The following is a 23,899-nucleotide window of genomic DNA, read 5'->3' as shown; positions in this document are numbered from 1 at the left end:
ACACCATTATTTATCACCGACCTGTTAACCATTCGAAATTGATATCAGATGAAAGATAATTTAATTACGGAAAATAATGATATTGGATTGCCTGCAAAAAACTATGTACCATGTTTTTATAACGAACTAAAAAGTATAAAACAAGAAATAGCTGCATGATTTTAGAAAGTCTTTTACAAAAATTTTATGGTTAAAAGAATTGTGCAAAGTTCAGACTTTGACTTTCACGGTCATTGAATAGTGATCGATAATAGGTAAAAGAAAATTTTTAATTAGTTTCGTGATCGGGCTAGACCCGTTGTTTGTCAACATGGTATGACGGTTGTCAATAAATATTGAAAATTTTAAGAACTTATATGTATGTCATATTTGCATGTCGGTATAAAATATTAAAATCTGCCAATCTATTTAGATGTGCCGATAGCAATCGCTTGACTCGAGTAATACTATCATTTAAGTCGAACATTAAATATTTTCTTGGTCATGCAGGGATGCATAGGAAAAGTTAGGAAACAGTTTTGATTTTAATGAAACTTTTTGTAACGAGTTTATAGGACCCCAAGGAACATTCAACCAATTTAACCTATTCATAGGAACGCACAGAGCAGGGACGTATATAGCCCAAAATTTGTTTGAATTCTTATTATGCTTTAAATTCTCATCTAGTTGCTATTTTTGATTGCTGAATACGAATCCGATGTCAGATTACACGGATTCTGCCACTTAATCAGGATTTTTGATCGGAAATTCCACTCTTTGGTTCAAAAATGGAAAATTGTGCCATTTTTGCCAGTAACTAAATATTAAACTACTATTACCTTGATATAATTGTGTAAATATAAAATTTATTATTTCCAACGTCAATATTTAATATTTTTTGTGCCAAAAAGTGAAATTTCGGATAAAAAATGGCACGATTTTCGGAAGATGTGGAAAAATCCGTGTTATTTGATATAAGATTTGAGATAAGATACGGAAAAATCCGTGTTATTGTACAAAAAAGTGAAATTTCCAATCAAAAATGAAACGATTTCGAAATACGTAACGGAATTCGAGTAATCTGACATCGAATTCATATTCAGCGATCAAAAATAGCGACTAGATGACGATTTAATGCCCCAATAAGCATTTCAAAAGTACATATGCCCCTCGCTGAGGCCCTATTATCCACTATGACTAAGTTAAGTTGATGGAATGTTCTTTGGGGTCATATAAACACGTTACAAAAATTTTCATTAAAATTGGTGCTGTTTCTCCACTTTTCCACTATCGACACTTTTTCCCGGCTTATTCACTACTGTATTATATTATCTAAATTTTCAAAATTTAACAAAATTTTCAGTTTTTCTATTCATTTAAAATTATTTAAAACTTACATATACTGTTTCTCTATGAACGCAAATAGCTAAACAGGGGGGTAAATGAACGTCCTTAAGTTAGGTATAAAATTTACAATAGAACATACCTAGTTTATTGATTGAACACGAGTAATTTTTGATGGCTATTGGCTAAGTATTAGAAGAACCTATTTTTTGACAAATGCATTTGTTACTTAAGTATTTAAAATTATAAGTACACAAGCGGATCTCTAGCGTGAATAGAATATTTCCGTTTTCTGTAATAGTGTCCCATTTATTAACGCAAGGGCTATAACATCAGAACCCAACGAACTCCTCTATAGTCAACAATAAATAGCTTTACGATAGCCGACAATAACCACGCTAATTTTCAGATAATTTATCTTAAGGTATTTCGATTCCAAAAAAATGAAAATGATCCAAAAAATTTGAAATTTTATTTATCAATTAATCATTCCTGTCTTTTGTGAAAAATTCATATCGATTCTCTGAACAGTTTAGCAGAAATAGAGAACTTACATTAATTTTTTTGCCACAAATACATATATAAATGAAACAATAATTTATTTAAAGTATATTTAAGTAATTTTTTTTTAAAATTAATAATTCCATTTTTTTTATTAATTATTAATTAAAAATAGTTATATTTTTGAATTAAAAAAACGGTAGTGACGTATTTGCAACCTTTGAGTCTGTGAGTAAATCGATTTCTATGGAAATATGTGTTATAATATAGTGAAAGCCAGTTAAGAGACAAACCATTTATCATTATTCATATTAATTTATTATTTTTCGGTGCGATGGCGTTACGAAAGCGAAGTGTAGACGTCACTGCCGTTTGAATTTATAGTTTAGAAAAACCATTTTCAAATTGTAAATTTATATGAACAATTAATTTAAAAAAAAAAATTATTTCGAAATAAAATAAAATTAAAAAACATGCAACGTCTCTATTAACTATCAAAGTAAATTTTTTTACCAAAAAAAGGGCACATCTCTCATAAACCGTACAGAGAATCGATATGAATTTTTCACAAAAGATCTATACAAAAGTGATTAATTGATAAATAAAATTTTTAATTTTGTTCTCATTTTCATTTCAACTATTAAAGACATTTCGATACCGTAAATTGAAAATGATACCAAAGATTTGAAATTTTATTTATCAATAAATCATCCTTTTATACGTCGTGGAAAAATTCATATCGATTCTCTGTACAGTTTAGGAGAAATTAACTATCAAAGTTAGTTTTTTTACCAAAAAAGAGCATATTTCGTATAAGCCATACAGCGAATCGATATGAATTATTCACAAAAGACCTATACAACGATGATTTTAATTGATAAATAAAATTTTAAATTTATGCTATTATTTTCATTTCAACTCTTTAAGGTATTTCGATACCGTAAATTGAAAATGATACCAAGGATTTAAAATTTTATTCATCAATTAGTCACCCTTTTATACGTAGTGAAAAATTCATATCGATTTTCTGAACGGTTTAGGAGAAATTAACTACCAAAGCCAGTGTTTATAGCAAAAAAAGTTTTTCATTTTTAAATGCACAGTTTTTAGTTTTGGTATGATTTTAAAGTTAAAAACACTTATTGACTAAAAAACCAACATTTATTACGACTTCTTGATATACCACCATGTATAAAATGGGCTGTTTTTAACCCCCGAACTAAAAAAATGGGTGTTATAAGTTTGACTGCTATGTGTGTGTGTCTGCCTGCCTGCCTGTGACATCGTAGCGCCTAAGCGGATGAACCGATTTCGATTTTTTTGTTTCGTTTGAAAGGTAATAATGGAGAGTGTTCTTAACTATGTTTCAAGTGCGAATTTAGGGTTTCATAACCGAAAAAACTAAAAAATTGGCGATGATCTTCAAAATCGGCCCAGTTTGGAATAGGCTTTAAGAAAAAAAGTAATTTAATCGAGAGTGTTCTTAGATATGTTTCAAATTCCGTACCCGAAAAATTGGTTGGATGTTTTTTAAATTTTGTAAATTTCACTTGTTATACCATGTATATATGAAATATACATAGTATATTAAGTTTAGTCCCAAGTTTGTATTGCTTAAAAATATTGATGCTACGAAAAAAATTTTGGTTTAGGTGTTCATAGAATCACCTAATTAGTCCATTTCCGTATGTCTGTTTGTCGTCTGTCCGTCTTTCATCACGACTACTCAAAAACGAAAAGAGATATCAAGCTGAAATTTTTAAAGTGTGCTTAAGACGTAAAAAGTGAGGTCGAGTTCGTAAATGAGCAACATAGGTCAATTGGGTCTTGGATCCGTAGGACCCATCTTGTAAACCGTTAGGGATAGAACAAATGTTTAAATGTAAAAAATGTTTCTTATAAAAAAATAAACAGCTTTTGTTTGAAACATTTTTTTGTAAACATGACTGTTTACCCACGAGGAAGCTAATTAGGTGAAAATTTTGTAGTATGTATTAATATATGGGAATATCAGTTATGTGTGTGTGGCTATGTAAGAGTGGAAATCTTTCTTAATTTACGTGACGTCAAAAAACAAACGATTGCGTCATCAACACTATCTATACATGGTATTTCAACAATTAACTCAGTCAATTGTTTGTTTTCACTTATTATTAATTAATTTATCGTAAACCGTACAGAGAATCCACTTGAAATTTATACAGAAGACTTATTAATTGATAAATAAAATTTCAGTTTTTAAGTTAACACTTTCATTTTGGTATCGAAACACCTTAAAAAGTATTCACGCTAAAGATACGATTGTATACGAATAGCCTTATCGTTAAAATTATTACTATTATTCTAAAGGAAAATAGCGCATAACTTTTGGTGTAACACTTTCCATTTCTTTACACAACTCCTCCTGTTTAATAATTAATTTATGCGCGTATGAAGTAACTTCTGGTGGTATTTCCTCTTGTTTCATTTTATATGAAATTATAGAATTATAATGATTTATAATTTTCTTATCGACTTCATCTAATTGTCTGGCTATTTTTTGTCGAATTAACTCTTGACTTACGTCTTCTTTTAAACGTTTCAATATTTCAGTGTTTTGTTTACTCACAGCCAACAATTCCTGGTGAACACGTTTCATTTCTTCAGTAATTGTATCTGCTTCAATTTCAGCTAAATCATTTGGTTCTAAAATACCAACATCAACTAATTGTTTTCGTAAACGTCGCTCAATACATAGAGCATCACTTAATTGTCCAGGTGCCCTATTAGGTTTTCGATGTAAGCGATTTGTTGCATTTGGAACATTATCCTCCATAAGTGCCAAAACTAAACGTTGTGTTAATGGTCCTGGAATTGAATCCAATTTCATGGCTGTTTCTCCTTTTTTCAATAATTCACTGCTTTCTTCACTTGCACTTATTTTTTTAATATCTATTCGTTTAGCTGGTGGAGCACCATTTTTATCTAAAAATGACAGGTCACTTTCACCCCATTCATATGAATAATGTTTCCCTAATTCAGGTATTTTCAGTTCGGTTTCCTCTTTATGCTCTTCAATTAATTGATCTAATAAATTCACATCTTCAGAAGTAACTGGTCGACAATATTCATTTACAGTGACCCAAAATCTATTAGCAGTGTCATTTTTAGGTAGAGTCATTTTGGGAATATTTAGTTTACGAATATCTGTTGTGATATTCAGATTCTCATGGACTGGACCCCCTCCGCCTACCGAATTTGACGGTGAATAACCACTTTGATTTTTGTTGGTTTTAAAATTATAGTGGGTTTTACTAATTTTCTGTAATATTTCTTTTTGACTAATGAGTTTTTCATCTTGTTTTTTCCTTTTACCAGATGTTGATTGACGTTCAAACAATTTTCCACGTTTCTCTAATAACTTAATTTCGGTTTGAAATATTCGATTACGGATCGCTACAGAACTTAATAACTTTTCAAGATCCATTTGCAACCCATCTAATTCCAAGTCCATACCTTTAGTATCATTTTGTTTAAGTATATGATAATAGTGTGGAACTAAATCTGTATCCGTGCTTTTAATAAATGGAAAATGAACTGCTAAGTTGACTTCTGGTTCCGTAGAAGATTTCGTTTGACTTTCTTTCAACTTTCCACCATTACGATTTGCAGTTGGACGTTTTGTAAACATTTTGAAAAAATAATTAATTATTTATGAACTAAATCAAATTCACACACTTGTAATTATTTTTATATTAAAATTGTTATAGGTTATGAAATTATAAATTTGACATTTCAATCTTTCTATCCTTTCTTCTGACAGTTATTATTTCATAACGGTTAAATCAGATGACCTCAAATATTTCAATTCAAAATCATTTAATTTTCTATTATTTTTAGATTCATTCGTAAAAAAATTTTTTAATAGAATTATGACAATAAGATTCTAACAGGCATTATTTAATAAGAAGTAGAAAAACTTGAGCGATTTTTTTATTAGATTTATTAAAATCAAATTTAAAAATTATTTTATTTTCAAAAAATTACAGAAGATAGTGGTGTTGAATAAAATATCATATGATATTTTATTCAAAAACATGTAAGAAGATAAAAATTTTAAATAAAAATTAGTAAAATTTTTATAATTTCTGCGATCTGAAAAGAAAAAAATTCGTAGTGCAGGAGCTGCGTTAGCTTAGCGAATTCCCTCAGAGATTGAAAAATTAACCCATTTTTCTTAATTGCATTTTTAGTTTTCCAAGAATTTTTATTTCGATAACTAAGCACCTAGAGAAAAATCACAAAAAAAAAAACAATAAAGTTGCTTTTTTAAAGCGCATCAAAATAAACAAGTGAAAACAAACAATTGACTGAGTTAATTGTTGAAATGCCATGTATAAGCAGTTACCCGTTTTACCCGGTAATATTGAATCACCCGCTAAATTACCCGGCAGAACTCAAATTACCCGAGAAACAGATAATTAGCCTACAAAATCTATGGCAAATTCACGCTCAGAAATGGAGCAGCTACTCTGACGAGACCCCCTTCTGGTACTCCCATGGCTTATTTGAGATCTAAATTATATACTTAGTTGCATTTATTTGATTCCGATCGAAACTACTTTTTCAACCGAAATCGAACTTTCGGCTTCTACTCTGCTTTGAGTTAAACTTAATATGACTTCCTTCTTGAATCAAATTCAACTTTTGCTAGCAGTATTTTTTTTTTTTTTGTATAAATTAATGTTATTACGTTATAGACGTTTACTTGCTATGCAGTCCATTATGGTTTGTTAAAAAACGTTTATGATATTTTTAGATGTAAAAGATTTTCTGAATCAATTGAACTTAATTTTTCATACCGATGATAAAATTAATAAATAATCAATTATAAAAACTTACCTTCACTGAAAAATAGGATTTGACGACATTTTGTCTATTTGACATTAGCATCAAAATGGTGAATTTCTTACTTAGATATATAGAGCCCTAGTTTTATTATATTCTCTTATTCTTTCAAATTGGTAATGTACGTAGGATAAATGAATTTAGATTTATATTATTCCTCGTGGTAATATTTTAAAATATTCAAAAATTGTGCCAGTACCCGCCAACTATTTCATATATGATACGAATGGTATATACAGAGTTTCTATATAATAAAAGCAGGATTTCGTAAAATGATAGATAACGTTAACATAATGAGAATTTTTTATAGCCGGGAAAGGGTCCTCTTGGAAGAAAAACAATATTTCTTGAATACTACCACTACCAAAATACCTGCTTAACCAGTAGGTAGACATGAAAATCTGTGATAATATTTCTGTTTTACTTATCCATTTTTCTAATTTATTTCGACACATATTTTTTTAAGTAATTGACAATTAAATTTTTAAACTAAAATTATTTGTATATTTTGAGCCATTGTATTATAAGCTTATATATATATTTAATCAAGGCTATTCATTAAAGAATCAAAGGTTTCTTCTATTCTAGATGCAATCATTTTAATTTTTTTTTAAATAACGCGCTAAATTTTAAATTATACAAAAAATACACAAATATTTTAAAACCATATGTCATACCTATATGGCACATTATTTAATTACATGTCTCGATGTCTCATAAGAATTTAATATTTTAAAATTATTTTCTTGTTATTTGTTATACAGGGTGGATCATAGGAATTAACAGTTTTTTTTGGCCATTAAAAAAAAGGGGTGTGTGATTTTAATTTTTTTAGTTTGCAATTAGTCGGTTTGCTGTAATACATTTCTTGATCAAAGAATTTCTTTTTCAGTTGCAGAGGCATTAGAACAATACATATTTGCACAATTGTCACACAGCGTTAATTTCACCTGAGATTCAATATCAATCGAATTGACTCCCACTCGAGGAATTCTAGTAATATTCGCTTATCACTCGTCGTACGTCACAACGGTGCTTAATGTATGCGATGTGAATTCACTATATTACACAGTGTCAATAGTGCTCACAAATATGCTGCTTTATGAGTAATGGAAACCACCAAAATATGTAATTATACAAATGGAGACTTTTGTTTTGCTTGTAGCTCCAATTTTAAAGAATATATATTTAAGTTGCATTACTGAAGTGTCATATGAAATTGGGGGATTTCATCAAATATAGATTTATTTCATAATATTACGCAACGAAAACGTCATTGTCAGACTTCTATATATAACTTGGATAATTTAGGAATCATATTTAGTTTACAGTACTTTTAATTAATCAATTATCCAAATTATCAAAGATATGTAATAAATATTTATTAGTGATAAAAAATAAAATAAATTTTTTTATTATTTTCAATAAATAGTAATTGGAAAATTGTTTTTAATTTCAAAGAAAAAGCAGAGACGTGTAAGTTGTTATATTTCGACCTGTAAACTACACGCCATTGACATTTTATTCCAAATAATATATATTTGATTAATTGAACTTAATTATGGAGAAAAAAAGTAAGAGTTATATTCAATTTAATTTTCTGGAAAAAAATATAAATGCATTCGTTTAATTTTTAGATAAAAGAGGAAAATCAGGTCGGGAAAACTTTAATAAATCAACTGAACCTACACAGCAAAAATCATCAATTTCTGATTTAAAACCCGAAAAAGAGAATGTTAGACAAAAGTCAGATGGCAAATCGTTATCAAAACAAGATGTCGGACTGAATAAAGGTTGGGATAAACCTGTAGAACCAACCCATGTACCAAGGGATGATCAGCGATCAGAAGGGGGTCAACGTAAAAGCCACGATCAACGCTCAACAAGCTGGCGAAAAGATCAACATTTGGCTGGTGATCAATACCCACAAAGTGATAAATATTTCAAAGGTTATTCAAAACAGAATGTGGCTCAATTTCGAAGAGGTGATCAACAATCTCGAGGGCACCCTCCTAGTGACAGACAACAACAAAAAAGGGAAGATCAACAAGATCAACATTTGGCTGGTGATCAATACCCACAAAGTGATAAATGTTTGAAAGGTTATTCAAAACAGAATGTGGGTCAATGTAGTGACAGAAAACAACAAAAAAGGGAACGTCAGATTAGTAGTACAAGAACCATACCAAAAAATGAAAAAAAATATCAAGGGGTTGAAGAGGTGCAAGCTTCCACTTCGACTTCTATTAAAAGTCCGGAAACTAATATCATTCAAAAATCAAAAAAAGGTGGCACGAAAGGAAGATTATGTCGAATTGAAACAAACTATCTAAAGTTGAGATTAGCCAAATTGAAAACCACCGCGTATCATTATGACGTAGAATTTACACCCCAAAAAGGACCTAAGTGGTTTTATAAATTAGCGTGGGAAAATTTCCGTTTGAAATATTTTCCAAATAATCATCCAGTTTTTGATGGTAGAAAAAATTTATATAGTGCAGTATCCTTGATTGACGTTGAAAACAAACCAGCGGTTATGGAAGGTGAAGTTAGTATAGAAGATGATAATGGACGATCCATTAGTTTTCAAATTAAACTACAATTTACGTCTGAAATTGATTTGACAACATTAGTCAATTATATGGCTGGTCAAAATATGATAAAACCCCAACGAGCTATTCAATGTTTGGATATTGTAATTCAGCATGCTCCATCTATAATATTTACAAGAGTCGGTAGATCATTTTTTTCAAAACCTTCGGAGAATATCAAATTAACTGGTGGTATGGAATTATGGCATGGAACATTCGTAAGTGCTATTTTGGGATCTGAACCGCTTTTAAACATTGATGGTAAGCATTTTATTATTATAAAATTTGAAACTGCTATAATTTTCAAGTAATGATCTACTATCATTACTATTTTGCTAGTTTGTTTTGTGGGCCTGAATCAAAATTTGAGTGACATAAAATCAAGTTACATATGCAAAATCAATGAATACATAAATATTGTTATTATACAGGGTGAACCATTTTAATCTCATTATGGCTAAATAGTTCGTTTTGTAGTAACCAATTAAAAAATATTTTAAACAAAAGTTGTTTGTTGGGGGGACATTATGTTCTGACATCGGATTGGGCTACCCTGGGTTGCTTTAATAGTCAATTTAGATTCTAAACGGTAAGAGATAGAATAACACTTTAAATTAGAAAGTTGATCCTCATAAAAAACCAACAGTTTTTGCTTAAATAATTTTTTCGAAAAACGTTAGCTTTCCGAGGAAATTTAACTTAAAAATATGTCATTATTTCATTTAATCGAAATAAGTTTTTACGAACCCCCACTATTGAAAAAATTTACAAAGCTGTTTTTTTTCGTTACTTATCGCGAAACAATGGCACTAAAATAAAAAACCACTTATCAAATGATGCTGTTAATTCTCTTGTATTTCTGAAAGCCTAATTTCATAAGGATCAAACTTTGAATTAAAATTTTATTTCTTTGTTGATTATTTTGCGTGGTTTAGTTTAAAGTTTACAGAATAACACTTTAAATTACAAAGCGAGATTCTCATAAAAATTACCATTTTTTTTGAAGATTGTTAGCTTTTGAAAAAAATGTGACTTAAAAATATTGTTGTCATTGTTGCATTTAATCGAAAGAAAATACGCTAGAAAATTTTTTTAGAAAAATGTTATCAAGAACAAAAAAGGTCGTTTGAAGATCAAAATCAAAGGATTAGACTTACGGATCAAAGTCAAGGATACAGTCGAATGTCTTCTATTGCCCTTGATAACTTTTGGCTAAAACATTTGTAGCTACCATGTTTTCTTTCGATTCACTAGATTCAACAATGATATATTTTTCCGAAAGCTAACTATTCGAAAAAATAATTTAAATAAAAAATGTTAGTTTTTTATAAGAAACAACTTTCTAATTTAAAGTGTTATTCTATGCCTTACCGTTTAGAATCTAAATTGACTTTTAAAGAACCCCGAAGAACTAGGTCCAATCTGATGTCAGAACATGTTGTCGCTCATCAAACTCTGCAACTTTTGTTCAAGTAATTTTTTGATTTAGTCCAATTAATAAGCCGGGATGCATAGGAAAAGTGGGGAAACGGTACCGGGTGACATATATAGTCCAAAATTGTTTTGAAATGATTATTTTGGCTTAAAATTGTCATCTCTTGAACACGAATGTCAGCTTACACGAACTCTGTCACGTATTCCAAAACTCGTATCATTTTTAATAAGAAATTCCATTTGGTATAAAAACGGGAAAAGTATTCATCGTTCAAACTGTTATCTAAGAGGTATTTTTGGTCGCTGATTACGAATCTGATGTAAGATTAACGGATTCTGTCACTTATTCCGAAAACTGTGCCATTTTTGACCAAGAATTTCACTTTTTTGGTACAACAACGGCAAACTAAATATTTATCGTCAAAACTTTGGGCTAGTAGCTATTTTTGGCCGCTGATTACGAATCCGATGCCCGATACAAAAATACGTGAGAGCATTTGTGTAATCTGACATCGGATTCGTATTCAGTAGTAGTATCCAGTATTTCATAAAAATTTAGGTTACATATGACCACCCCTTATGGCTAAGTTAAGTTGGGTGAATGTTTTCTTGGGATCCTATCAACACGTTGCAAAAACTTTCATAAAAATCGGCGCTCTTTTCCAACTTTTTCTATGCATCCCGGCTTATTAGTTGTACTACAATGAACAGTTGTTTTTTGAAAATTTTTGACAATTCTTTTTCTATAATTGAAAAACTTGTTGAAAACAAAACTTCTCCTAAGCTCTCCGTGTTAATGATCCGAACCTTAATTTATCTCGATTTGCAGACGATCAATCGACTTCAACATTTGATGGTAACTGTGTTGTAATATCCTTAATAAGTATACTAAAATTTAAAATTTTCTGATACTATGCCCAGATCAAGCGAAGTTTTAAGCGAAGTTTATTTAAAAAAAGAAAAGAAACTTTTTTCGAAACATTTTATAATAAACTCTATAGATTAACCACAAGCTTAGCTTAAAGTAACGTGAAATGAAACTTGTTAATAGAAAACCCTACATTTTCTTGGATCTAAAATTTTGAAAGTTTAATCAACGAATGTTTTTTGTTGGTTTCTATTTGTTACTAAATATAATTTTGTATTTATTTCAGTGGCACACAAAGCATTTCCAATCGATCAAACAGTGATTCAACTTTTATTAGAGTTAATGGATTCAGGTTTCCGTTCAGATAATAGATCATCGGATAGACTTGCGGAATTACGGCAAGAATTGCGGCCATACATTTATGAGAAATTTAAAACCTTTATGAAAGGATTGAAAATAAAGTATGAAATTCCACAAAAAGTAACTACAAAACGTATAGCTAAAGTTGTAAATATTGTTGGATCTGCAAGAAAATCAAAATTCAAATTAAATGATGGCCAAGAAATGACAGTAGAAGAGTATTTTGTTAAAGAAAAAAATTACAGGTAAAGATAAATTTGATGTAAAAAGTTTTAAACCAAAAAAAATTGAAAGTTCTTAAGCCTTGAGATCTGGGATCTTTGAGAAGTGTAAAACATAGCCTCCTTGAGCTGTAATTTGGTTTCATTGTAATAAAAGTCTAAAACATTTTTTTGTGGAAATATACTAGAAAATTCGACAGGAAATTGTTAACTTATTGGTATTACTCCAATAGGCTGTTGTCCACTAAGAATAAAACGGTTGGATAAAAGTCTATAATGATTATAATCATTAGATTATTTTTTGCCAATAGCCTAATTTAGTCTTGCAATGTTCTGAAAAACAATTCTAGAAGAATAAGTAAGTCTAAAAAGTTCTGAAACACTCTGAAAAAGTATGAACTTATCTATGTAAAATTTATTAAGCAGTTTGAAGACTTCATTATTACAAGTTATTGGAAAATTTTTCACAATTAATCTGCAGGATTTATCATATTGCAAATAATTTCCTGGCAAATTTGTATATTCCTCAAGAGAAGTATTAAATATTTAAATATGATAAAAACCCACCACTCTTCGCCACTGTGCTCTAGTAGGTTTCAGACGAGCACAGTCGAGTGGCCTAGCTGTGGTTATACACAATTTGGCTTGTCGCATGTTCTGCGCAAAGTCCCAGTAATCAAGATGGGTAGCGATTCTTTGATTCGGTAAATTACAGAGCATCTTGCTATGGAATGGCAGACTAAGGTGAAAGGTGCGATTGAGACGACCCCTCTCGTGTCAACGAGTCCACTGCTTCATTCCTTTTAACGCCAGAGTGACCCAGAATCCATATCAGCTGTGCAAATATTCGCCTCGAAAAAAGGACGCTAACTTTTATTCCTAACGAAATTTTTGAGATGATAACAAATCTATAAATATATAGGAGACTTTCTATAGATATAGATAGTCACTCATCACGATATCTCTGGAACTATAAGACCTAGAGACTTGAAATTTGGTAGGAATATTCCTTTTGCCAAGTAGAGGTCAGCTAAGAACGGATTTTACGAAATTCCACCCACAAGGGGAGTTGCGGGGGTGTTCATGAATAAAAAATTCATATTTTTCAATTATGGCTTTTAATAGTTCAAAACTTGGTCAGAATGTTTTAAATTACATTTAGAAATTTTTTTAACCTTCGGAGGGTAGAAAGGTGTAGCGAGAAAGTGGGAAGGAAATATCGAATATTTACAAATATACCTAAGTGGGGTATCAAATAAAAGAGCATGACGTGTACATTACAAAACTGTTATCCAACGCAAGGAAATGTAGAGGGAGGGGTGCAAGTGGGGATGTTGCCCAGCAAAGCGGGTAGTTCCCAGCTAGTTTTATATAAAATTTTTTTAGGTTGCTATATCCAAATTTACCATGTCTACACGTTGGAAATCCAAACAAAAAAATATATTACCCAGCAGAACTATGTACGATTGTTGGTGGTCAAGTAATTAATAAAAAATTAAACGAAGAGCAGACAACAAACATGATCAGAAAAACAGCAACATCTACGTACGAGAGGAAACAGAAGATTATGTCATCCGTTAATAAAGTAAATATAATTAGCAAAAACCATAGCGTGAAAGCTGTGTAAAATAAATGCATTTTGTCTTTAGAATAAATTTAAAAAAAAGCTTATCACTCTTTTTCTTAAAGTAACTTGCGAAATATATTAAATTGATTGAATTTTAACGATGGTAACAAAAAGCAAAATTGACACTTATCGATTTAAAATCATGTATCGTCTGAAAAAATAATCGCACTGAAATTTTTCACATATCATTCGAAAACTTAAACTGCCCTTTTTTCAGCCCTTGCATATTGTTTTGTAAAAAAGTTTTACCACTCTCCTACTTTTCGTTTTTAAAACATTTCAAAATACAGAATTTTTCCATATTTTAAACGTTTTTTCACCTGAGAATATCTTAGCTCTAAAAGCTCGTACGGGAATTTTTTATAGCTCATTTCTAAGAAATGAGCTATAAACAAGCTATCGAGTGATTTTAACAAATTTGCTGTAAAATAATTTTTAAAATTTTGGTACGCTTCTAAACTTCATATAAAATTTAGGAATAACATTTTTGACCATTTCAACTTTCCGTGTAAAGCAGCATGAGGTGATAAAACTTTTTTGGCAATAAATTCCAAAATTGGAAAGTATAAGTTTTAAACAGGTTGTTGAGGTTCCCAATTCGATGATTTTCCACAGAGATACACGTGTTTGAAATTTTGGTAAAATTTGGCGTTAAAAAATGTTCCTTTCATACTTTAGTTGTGTAAATTTACTTCGAACTATTAAACGAAATTGATTTTTCGACAGTAACTCCCTTAATTTCAAAGCTAATCGGCCATTACTTCCAAAACCAATTTATAGGAAATTTTAATACCTACAAATTCATTTAATAAAGTTTAGATATTTAAAGGTAAGGGCACAGAAAAAGTAATCCTCATCATAAAATTAGTTCAAAATATAAAATTAGTGTAGCTTCCACGGATTTATTACTCTCGCATTTTTCGCCTAGTATTCTTAGTTTCTAAATACCATTACATTTTCAGGTCAATTTCAATGGTGATTTATGCATGAAAGAATTTGGATTAGAAGTGGATCAAAAATTTGTGGAAGTTAATTCACGTATCTTAGATCCACCTTATTTAAGTTATCGTAATAATGACACCAAGCCTCGAGATGGATCCTGGCGTCCAAGTCATTTCTACGATTCACCTAAATTGATACATTGGATAATATTAAGTTTGGATAGTCGCGTACGTAAAGAAGATTTAAGGAAATTCGAAGATATGGTAAGCAGTAATCTAATGCTCAATTTGGAGTAATAATAAGCATATCGCAGTCCAGTTAGCTAAATTAGCCGTTCGGTTTATAGCCTACTCTTTTTACTAAACAGCGTCGTTCAATTAGCGACCTGAATGATATTCAGTCATATCGTTTAACACAACATTTAATGAACTTTCTGGCTGATACTGAGGCCATTCGTACGGTAGGGTGTCCATTTGACAAAAAAAAAGATATCTGACATATCTGACATTAAAAATTTAAAATATAACGCATACTCAAGAATGAATATGCAGTGTATTCATAAAAATAATTGTTAATTTTTTCCTTTTTTTGTTTTTTTTTATTAATTTGATGATCATTATTATGAAATGTAGGTGATAAATACAGGAAAGCAGCAAATGGGTATGATTATTGAAAATCCTCAGACGTTCATCTGCCTCGATATCGTTCGTTCAACATCTGACGACATAGATAAATTATTCAGTGAATTCCATAAAACAAAAATTAATCTGGTGTTTATTGTGCTGCCTTCACAAAGAACTTCGGACGTATATTGTCAGGTAAATATATATTTCATTATCTTGTACAATTAATTTGCATTTTAGATCATTGAAGGTACCGAAAATTAACTGTACACAATTTGAAATGGACCATTTTAAATATTTCTATCATATTTTACTTTTCTGTTGTGAGCCCCGGCGAAAAAGTGGGGTGTTATTAGTTTAACTTGTCTGCCTGTGGCATCCACCTAAATACTCTACAAATTCATGATAAAAATTTTCGAGTGAAATGATTCCGAATAATTTAAGCACCATGGCGTCAGTTTTGCACGGTACAGGTGAGAATATGAATGTCACATCCCTTGGTAAGTCACCCCTACACCAGCAAATATGTAAGACGTTGCTGGATATTATCTTTGCATAAGTATTTGAAGCAAATTACATAAATGCCGTACAGAAGAAAATCACGTTTTTTTAACTTCCGATATCGAACCGGATTTATTTCTGTACAGCATTTATGTAATTCGCTTCGAATACTTATGCAAAGTTGGTATTAAGCAACGCCGTACATATTTGCTAGTGCAGGGGTGAAACCCCAAGGGGTGTGACATACGTATTCTCACCTGTACTCACCTGTAATGCGCAAAACTGACACCATAGTGCTTGAACTTATTTTTACATAAAGGAGCATTTTTTTCAACATGATTACTGGTGCGTTATTTCAGCCTGAAAAATTTTAGTATGGGCTTGTAGACTAAAACGGATTGTAAAAGCTGTGCAGATTCTGTGACGCAGAGATATATTTCCATGCTACATTTTTTTGGTTGATCTATTCGCTTTCAAATCAATAATGACGCTTTTGAATTAACTTAAAGTTTTCGTTTAAGAAAAACTTAACTATTTAATTTTTATACTCAATCGATTTGAAATTTGCATATATATATATATATATATATATACACATATATATATATATATATATATATATATATATATATGTATATATATGTATATATATATATATATATATATATATATATATATATGTATATATATATATATATATATATATATATATATATATATATATATATATATATATATATATATATATATATATATATATATATATATATATATATATATATATATATATATATATATATATATATATATATATGCAAATTTCAAATCGATTGTATATATAAACATTGTACGTGTCGTAGGTATTTTTGTTTTTCGGGCTACAAAGTCTAAATAATTTAAAATACCGCGTATTTGGAAGTTTAGCGGAAGGGAATGGCACTTTTTGCGACTTAAGGAGGTTTACGACTTAACGAGGTTCTACTGGAATTGTCGTATCAAATACAATATTTGATAAAAATAAAGTATTAAAGGGAAATTTTTTGACTCAAAATTTTACCATAATTTCAAGCAGCTGCATCCCTCCGAAAAATCATCTAACTTCGAATCGCAATAGCCCGTTTGAAAACTTGTACTTTCTAGTTTTGGAATCTATAAAACAATCAATTGACTTAGTTAATTGTTGAAATACCATATATAGACAGTGTTGATTACGGAATCGCTTGTTTTTTTACGTCATATAAGTAAAGCTCCACTCCTAGATAGCTACACAGAACTGATATTACCATATAATACATAGTACATAATTTGCGCCCTTAAGGGTAAACAGTGATGTTTACGAATCATATACATTTTTCAAACAAAAATTTTTTATTTTTTATAACCAACTTTTTTTTATTTAAACTTTTGTTCTCTAACAGTTTACAAAATGAGTGCTACGGACCCAAGAACCAGTTGGTATGGTATTCATTTAAGAACTCGATCTCACTTTTTACGTCTTGATCACGCTATAATATAAATTTCAGCTTGATATATTTTTTCGTTTTTGTTGAGTTATCGTGTCCACGGACAGACAACCGAAAATGGACTAATTAAGAAATTTTATGCACACCTATACCAAAACCAAAATTTTGTTCATACCTTCAATATATTTAAGTGTTACAAACTTGGGACTAAACTTAGTATAACTAGATATATTTAATATATACATGGCGTAAAAACAAATTCTAATGAATTTTTTGATAAATATGACTGCTCTATTTTTTTAAAGCTTTGGGGGCCCTCTGAGCTTCTGGACTCTGGTGCACTGCATCACCTAGCCCTATGATAGTTACGTCACTGATCAGATCAGTACTTTGGAGTCACGAATAAAGCCAAAATATCACTTAGTCATGATGTACATATATCATAATGGAATAGTAAAATGTCTCTTCCTGTCACCATCGATGGCGGTACTTATCTTGATCCCAGCGATTGAAATATTCATACATATATAAATATAAGTTATTTTTATTGTTTGTAACATTTATTGTAGGTAAAACAGAAAGCTGAACTTAAATATGGTATTTTAACACAATGTATTAAATCGAGAACAATGCAGAGAATGAATCCATCAACAGTATCGAACATTCTTCTCAAAGTCAATGCCAAACTAAATGGTACCAATCATGTACTTAAGACGCCTCCACGCATATTACGAGATGAACGTTGTATGGTACGTACACTGTCAAAAATTTGTATGAAAATTTGACCAAATAATATTGAAAGGATTTTACACTTTAAACTTAGTAGTCTGGTCAACAAGTTCAAATTGGTGAAATATAGAAATAATAGTCTAAAAATACGTGTGATAGCTTATTGGATTCGGAATGATGTCTAGAAAAATGTGCTGAAAGCGTTTTTCAGCATATAAAAAATTTCAAAAGCTATAAGTAATTAAAGATGGAAAAGAAAGTATTTCTTTTTTCGCCGATATTTCATAAACTCTTGATATAAGTATATGAAATTTAAAAAAAAATTCTTAAAGAGGAAGAAATTTACAATAAAAAACTCCCACTTTCGGGAGTTTATCTTCATTATTTATAATTTTAATTTAAGGCTGAAAATAGGCCTTTTTGCGTCATTTTTAACTTGTTGTAATAAGATAAAAAACGAGTATATCAAACTAAATAATTTTTTTTAAGTATTAAAAATATCTTATTTTTGCAAAAAAACAACATATTTAAAATTTAAACTTACATGTTTTTAAGAAAAAATTCCAAATCTTCACTGCATGCGTATTTCATAATAATAATAATAATAATAATAATAACGAGTACCATGTTTGCTATATGCAAACTTTGGTAATCATAGCGTTCCACTAATTACGATCATCAGCAAGACGGGAGAAGTCTACCCTTCGCATGTTATTATGAATTAAGGTAGTTATTAATGAAGTTCGAGTTCTTCCTCTTGCTTTTGATCCCGCAATTTTCCCAGTTACTAAATTGTATTCTAACTTTCTAGCTCGTATAATGTGCCCCAAAAATTAAGTTGCCTTTTTCTTAAAGTTCCTATTAATTCACGATTAACACCAAACAGTTTTAGCACTTTGTCATTGATAATGTGTTTGGTCCACGAAACACGCTCATATTGTTGATAAAACCACATCTCCGCTGCTTCTAGGAGTTTTTCCTGTTCTTTTGGCCACACATAACATTTTAGCACCCGCATTTTTGAAATATTTTTATTTGTCAGTAGCGACCTGAATTTATTGAAAGCCATTTTGCGAGAGTCATACGTCTCTTGACCTCATGTACACATCTGCCGTCTTCAACTACAAGAGCTCCAAGGTATACATATTGGTTCACTTGTTCCACCACGGTATTATCAATTCTCAATTCTCAATTCACATTTACTTTTTTTTTTGCTGATCATCATGCACTTTGTCTTACTTGTATTTATCATTAAGCCGTAGTGTTCACATGATTTCACAAGCTCGTGGACAATGGATTGAAAATTTTTTTCATTATCACTGATAAGTAATGTCGCCAACAACTATTATTCCAGAGGCATTTTTAAATTTTCTGAATATCAATTCGGAGTACAAAGTAAACAAGTCAGGTGGTATTACGGGAGCTAATAAATCTTAAATCTCTCCCATCAATATCAATTTCACTAAGTTTGAGCAATTTGTTATGAGGTACACTATCAAACGCTTTTTTAAAATCTACAAAACAGATGTAAACGGGTTTATTAACTTCTAACGATCGTTCTGTTAATATTCTAAGCTGGAGCAGAGAATTAGGTGTTCCTCTTCCTTTAACAAAACTATTTTGATATTTGCCAATTTCACCATGAATTCTGTTATAAATTATTGCTATAACTATTTTACATAAAATTTTTGTCACAGGACTTATCAATGGAATATGCGTATTCCATAATGAATAGAAATTAAGAGAATAGTTTTACAAAAATAATAATTTATTAAAATTCAATAAATACATTTTGTTGTTGGATCCATTGTAGATAGTCGGAGCTGATGTGACACATCCATCGCCTGATCAACAAACAGTACCAAGTGTGGCAGCGGTGGCTGCCAGCTGTGATTTAGATGGAGTTGTTTATAATTTTCATTCAAGCTTGCAACGACCAACTGCTGAAATAATTGAAGATTTAGGATTAATCATAAAAAAACAATTAATCCAATTTAAAGCAAATACAAAGGAATTCCCTTCATCTATTCTATTTTTTAGAGATGGGGTCTCTAAAGGACAGTTTCCTGAAGTAAGTATTCCGTTATGTTTCCAGTACAGGGTTCCAGAACATTTATAACAAAGCACCAGTTTTACTAAAAAATCAGTATGGTGGTATTTTTATCGATTTTTAAACAGAAATATAGGATTAGAAGAGATAGGCGATTCGTTGCGTGTAGAATCTAGTTCAGCGTCGCCTCGCGTAAATATTTATAAGTTTACTGTCTGTCCATTCCTTTCATTATCTTCTCTATACAAACACAGCTTCAAATTAAAAACAAAAAACAAAAGAAAACAAAAGAAAAAACAAACAATCATTTGCTCTAAAGATGGGGAAATATTTCTAATTCCTATTAATGTGGGTGTAAAGCAAGTTTGTCCACCTAGTCCAATCATATTTAACTTAGAGATAGAACTGCTAATAAGTGTGGAATCAAGATTGTTAGATTAGTACGGTTCCAAACTTCATAACCAAAATTTCCTCAACCGGGAATTTATGAGAATACTCCTAGATACTCTACACCAGGATTAGCTTAAAGTTCAACCAATAAAAAAACTCATCGTTGCACATGCATTGTCTACGCTCCCGGAGATTTAGCAATCTAGGATTGCTAAAAAAATGTCTGTCAAAATATTACCACACGTACTAAAGCGGTAAGCGATGAGTTCCATTCGGTAGCTAAAACATAAAAAAAAAACTATAAAAATTAAAAACATTCCTACAATCGGTACCATTTTTCTAATGTTTTCTAGAGATTTTTTTATGGTTATAAAAAACTATATGGCTTTACAAAATAAAAAGACGTGCGAGTTTCAAATTTTGAATATGCAAAAACAAAATTTAAAAAAAAATTAACAATTTAATTTGATTTTTCGAAAAGGGTAAATAGCGGTAGAATTAGATAAATACGTGAGATCTATCGCAAAAACATGAGATGTGGTAACTCTGGTCTAATAGCGAGTAAAATGAACCTGATTTAGAAATATAATTGAATACTTTATTTTAGGTTCGACTTAAAGAAATACCGGCTATTATAAACGCTTGTCGTGAGCTAAGTCCAACTTATAGGCCAAAAATATCATTTCTAGTCGTGCAAAAAAGACATCATACAAGATTTTTCCCTATTCGCCAAGCAGATGGAGATAGGAAAAATGGAAATGTAAAACCAGGAACTATTGTGGATTCAGTTATTACGTTTCCAGATGAAACGGATTTTTATTTATGCAGCCATGCTTCCCTGCAGGTACTACTTAATTAATTTACTTAAATAGAAAATAATGCTTGATATTTAAAAGGAGGGGGGGTTAATTCGAGGTTAACAGAAAATTCTCTGAGCTCAGAACTACATCTCTCTCTTATTCCAAGAGATTTTCGTCTACCGGGATCGTTGAAATATCTCTACCACAAAGAAACGGCATAGGTACTGCGTCAAGGTCCCTGTAAACCAGATAAGCTTTGGGACTATTGGTCGTGGAAATAATTTAAACCCTCGTTCTTGCACCAGAGCAATGTTTATATTTCATAAAAATTGCTGCGTCTGCTTCGCTGTGATGTAAGTTAATTTTACTGAAACCCAACATAATTCGCTTACCTTTTTCGGAGTTGATTGGCTTTTAGTAGTGACTGCTAGTCGGCAACGCCTTTAGCTAAACTTTTCGCCTTCGTACCCTTCTTTGCACACATACATCCATCCTCACGAGAGGACTTTGGTGGTTTCAAGTCGTCTCTACAGAAGGAGTAGGAAATTTTAATTGACTAGAACCACGTTGCGAGATCTTTCTTTAATCATCTGTATTTTCATATTGAAGTTTTCCGAAAACTTCTGAAAAGACAAATTTATAGCTAAAATTTGACTAATTTTAAATGTTTATATATTCGAAATTAACATTCTAAGAAAAAAAATTACAGAATATTTATTCCTTAAAAGTGAATAACCCCCCCTCTCTCCCCGTAAATCGACTTCGCGGGGGAAAAAATTGAAAATTATTCAACCGTTAAAAAGAATAGTCCCACATCGCCTTCAGGATGTGATTTTTTTTGGATAGATTTTCAATCATCTGAAGAATATTGGAACATTTCTTTACTGGATAACTATTTCTATTCTAATCTTTTTGTTGATAATTATTTTTTAGGGTGTAAGTAGACCCACCAGATATTGTGTTCTATTAGATGAACATAATTTCGATGAAGATGACATTCAAGAATTAACTTATTACCTGTGTCATTTATTTGCACGATGTACAAGATCTGTGTCATATCCAGCACCGACATACTACGCACATTTAGCTGCTTTTAGAGCACGGAATTATCTTTACGGGTAAATTTAAATTCTTTATTTACATAGTTCATGAATTATCTTAATTAAATTAAATTTTTCTTAATTTTTCTAGGTACAAAATTAACATGGAAAATTTAAAAGCAACAGAAAAAAAATTACTTGTTCAAAATGATTTTTGGAAGAATAGTCCCATGTTTTTTGTTTAAGAGGCTTATCTCTCAGACACAAAAAATCGACGATTTTTTAGAGAAATTTTATTGTTCATGGCAAAAAAAAAAAAAAAAAAATTAAATAATATTATACAAGTATTAAAGGGTATAAAAAATTTTTTTCGGCTAAAAACACTTGTTTACACCACATTGATTGCGATAGCTCTAAAAATCGGTTTCCACTCTAGCATCGGTTTCAGTAGTCCGAAACAAAACAAACAAAAAATGAAATCAAACAAAATCGTGTTAGTCAAAGTTTTGATTGATATAATCGCAATAAAATAAAATAATTTATTTTTTTGACAAATTTTGGACTATTAGAAACTGGCTTAATTATTTTCAATAAGTTGCACAAATATTACAATATTACAACAAATTACATACAACAAATAATACAAATATAATAACAGACACAAAATCTCTACGCATCATATGATTATGACAAGGACACAGGGGAACTCACTGGCAGTCTTCTCTCTCGTTCATAATATCGCATCCACATGCAGGCTAGCAGATACCTCGCGTTCTCTATATGTATTATCTCTAAGGCATATTATCAATACATAACCTATCATCAATCAGCGATTTTTGAACCATATAATTCATCAAAAGCTTCTTCCTGTTCCGCAAGTTGGTCTTTCATAGCTTTTTAGTTTTTTAGACGTGAGTGTGATTATGCCCTATTAAATTTATGTTTATAGTGGAACAAACCAGAATATTTATAGTGTATGATTTTTTTGTTGAATTGGCGCTACTGATATATAAGCGGCAATCTACAGTGGTGTAGTCTTAGATCATATATTTTTAATAGATAAGCCCAGCGTATACCAAGTATGTATATTTTGGCTTCACAGAGTAGATTAACAAAGACAAAAATACAATATTCAAACAGCTGACAGAGAAAACACAATTCGGAAGCATGGTATTGAATGCGCATAATCGTATTGACGGAAATCAGCTGCTTTAATAGTTACTGTTTGTATAATTAATTCTGTATAAAAGTTATAAAAAATGATTAGTAGTTGTTTTATTTGCAAGGAATATTTTAAAGTAGAAATGTATCACATGTTAGTAAAGTTTAATTATCAAATAATATTTATTAAATAGCAATTATTATGTTGTAAATACGTGCCAGGATATTTTGAAGTATATTAAGACATGCGCACTAGTAACCATGCTTCCGCATTTATTATCCTTGTCAATCTACTTTGAGACGAGTTTCTCACTCTATTGACGATTTCAGTAGTGTGTAATGTTAATATATTTCATAAATGAAGAAGATATCTTAATAATGCCCGTTA

General features: G+C 30.5%; 2 protein-coding genes across 4 annotated transcripts; one reads left to right on the top strand and one right to left on the bottom strand.

Moving 5' to 3' along the window:
* Nucleotides 1-4,162: 4,162 nt before the first annotated feature.
* On the bottom strand, nt 4,163-5,495 carry LOC123301302 (transcriptional adapter 3). Its single transcript, XM_044884038.1, has one exon. It carries the CDS (start codon nt 5,492-5,494, stop codon nt 4,163-4,165), a length of 1,332 nt encoding a protein of 443 aa, XP_044739973.1. The 5' UTR covers nt 5,495.
* Nucleotides 5,496-8,105: 2,610 nt separating this feature from the next.
* Nucleotides 8,106-22,817, top strand: LOC123300711 (protein argonaute-2-like). 3 transcript variants are annotated; one of them, XM_044883334.1, is made up of 12 exons: nt 8,107-8,291; nt 8,349-8,748; nt 8,866-9,563; nt 11,891-12,209; nt 13,572-13,770; nt 14,775-15,017; nt 15,387-15,572; nt 17,911-18,090; nt 19,884-20,141; nt 21,118-21,354; nt 22,244-22,428; nt 22,502-22,817. In XM_044883334.1, the coding sequence occupies exons 1-12, from the start codon at nt 8,273-8,275 to the stop codon at nt 22,593-22,595; spliced, it is 3,018 nt and encodes a 1,005-aa protein (XP_044739269.1). In that variant the 5' UTR covers nt 8,107-8,272; the 3' UTR covers nt 22,596-22,817. The 3 variants fall into 3 exon arrangements, with proteins under 3 accessions (XP_044739268.1, XP_044739267.1, XP_044739269.1); XM_044883333.1 differs by having other exon boundaries at nt 8,106-8,285; nt 8,349-9,563; XM_044883332.1 differs by having other exon boundaries at nt 8,106-8,291; nt 8,349-9,563.
* Nucleotides 22,818-23,899: the final 1,082 nt, after the last annotated feature.

Source organism: Chrysoperla carnea, chromosome 5 (assembly GCF_905475395.1).
Source record: "Chrysoperla carnea chromosome 5, inChrCarn1.1, whole genome shotgun sequence".
NCBI lineage: Eukaryota > Metazoa > Arthropoda > Insecta > Neuroptera > Chrysopidae > Chrysoperla > Chrysoperla carnea.
This window is presented reverse-complemented; position numbering and strand designations above follow the sequence as displayed.

Excerpts from the sequence above, each read along its gene's own strand:
- LOC123300711 (XM_044883332.1), top strand. Across the intron at positions 12,210-13,571 it reads GTTAAAGAAAAAAATTACAG|GTTGCTATATCCAAATTTAC; the intron begins GTAAAGATAAAT and ends AAATTTTTTTAG. Across the intron at positions 13,771-14,774 it reads TTATGTCATCCGTTAATAAA|GTCAATTTCAATGGTGATTT; the intron begins GTAAATATAATT and ends TTACATTTTCAG.
- LOC123301302 (XM_044884038.1), bottom strand. The coding sequence starts at position 5,494 with ATGTTTACAAAACGTCCAACTGCAAATCGTAATGGTGGAAAGTTGAAA.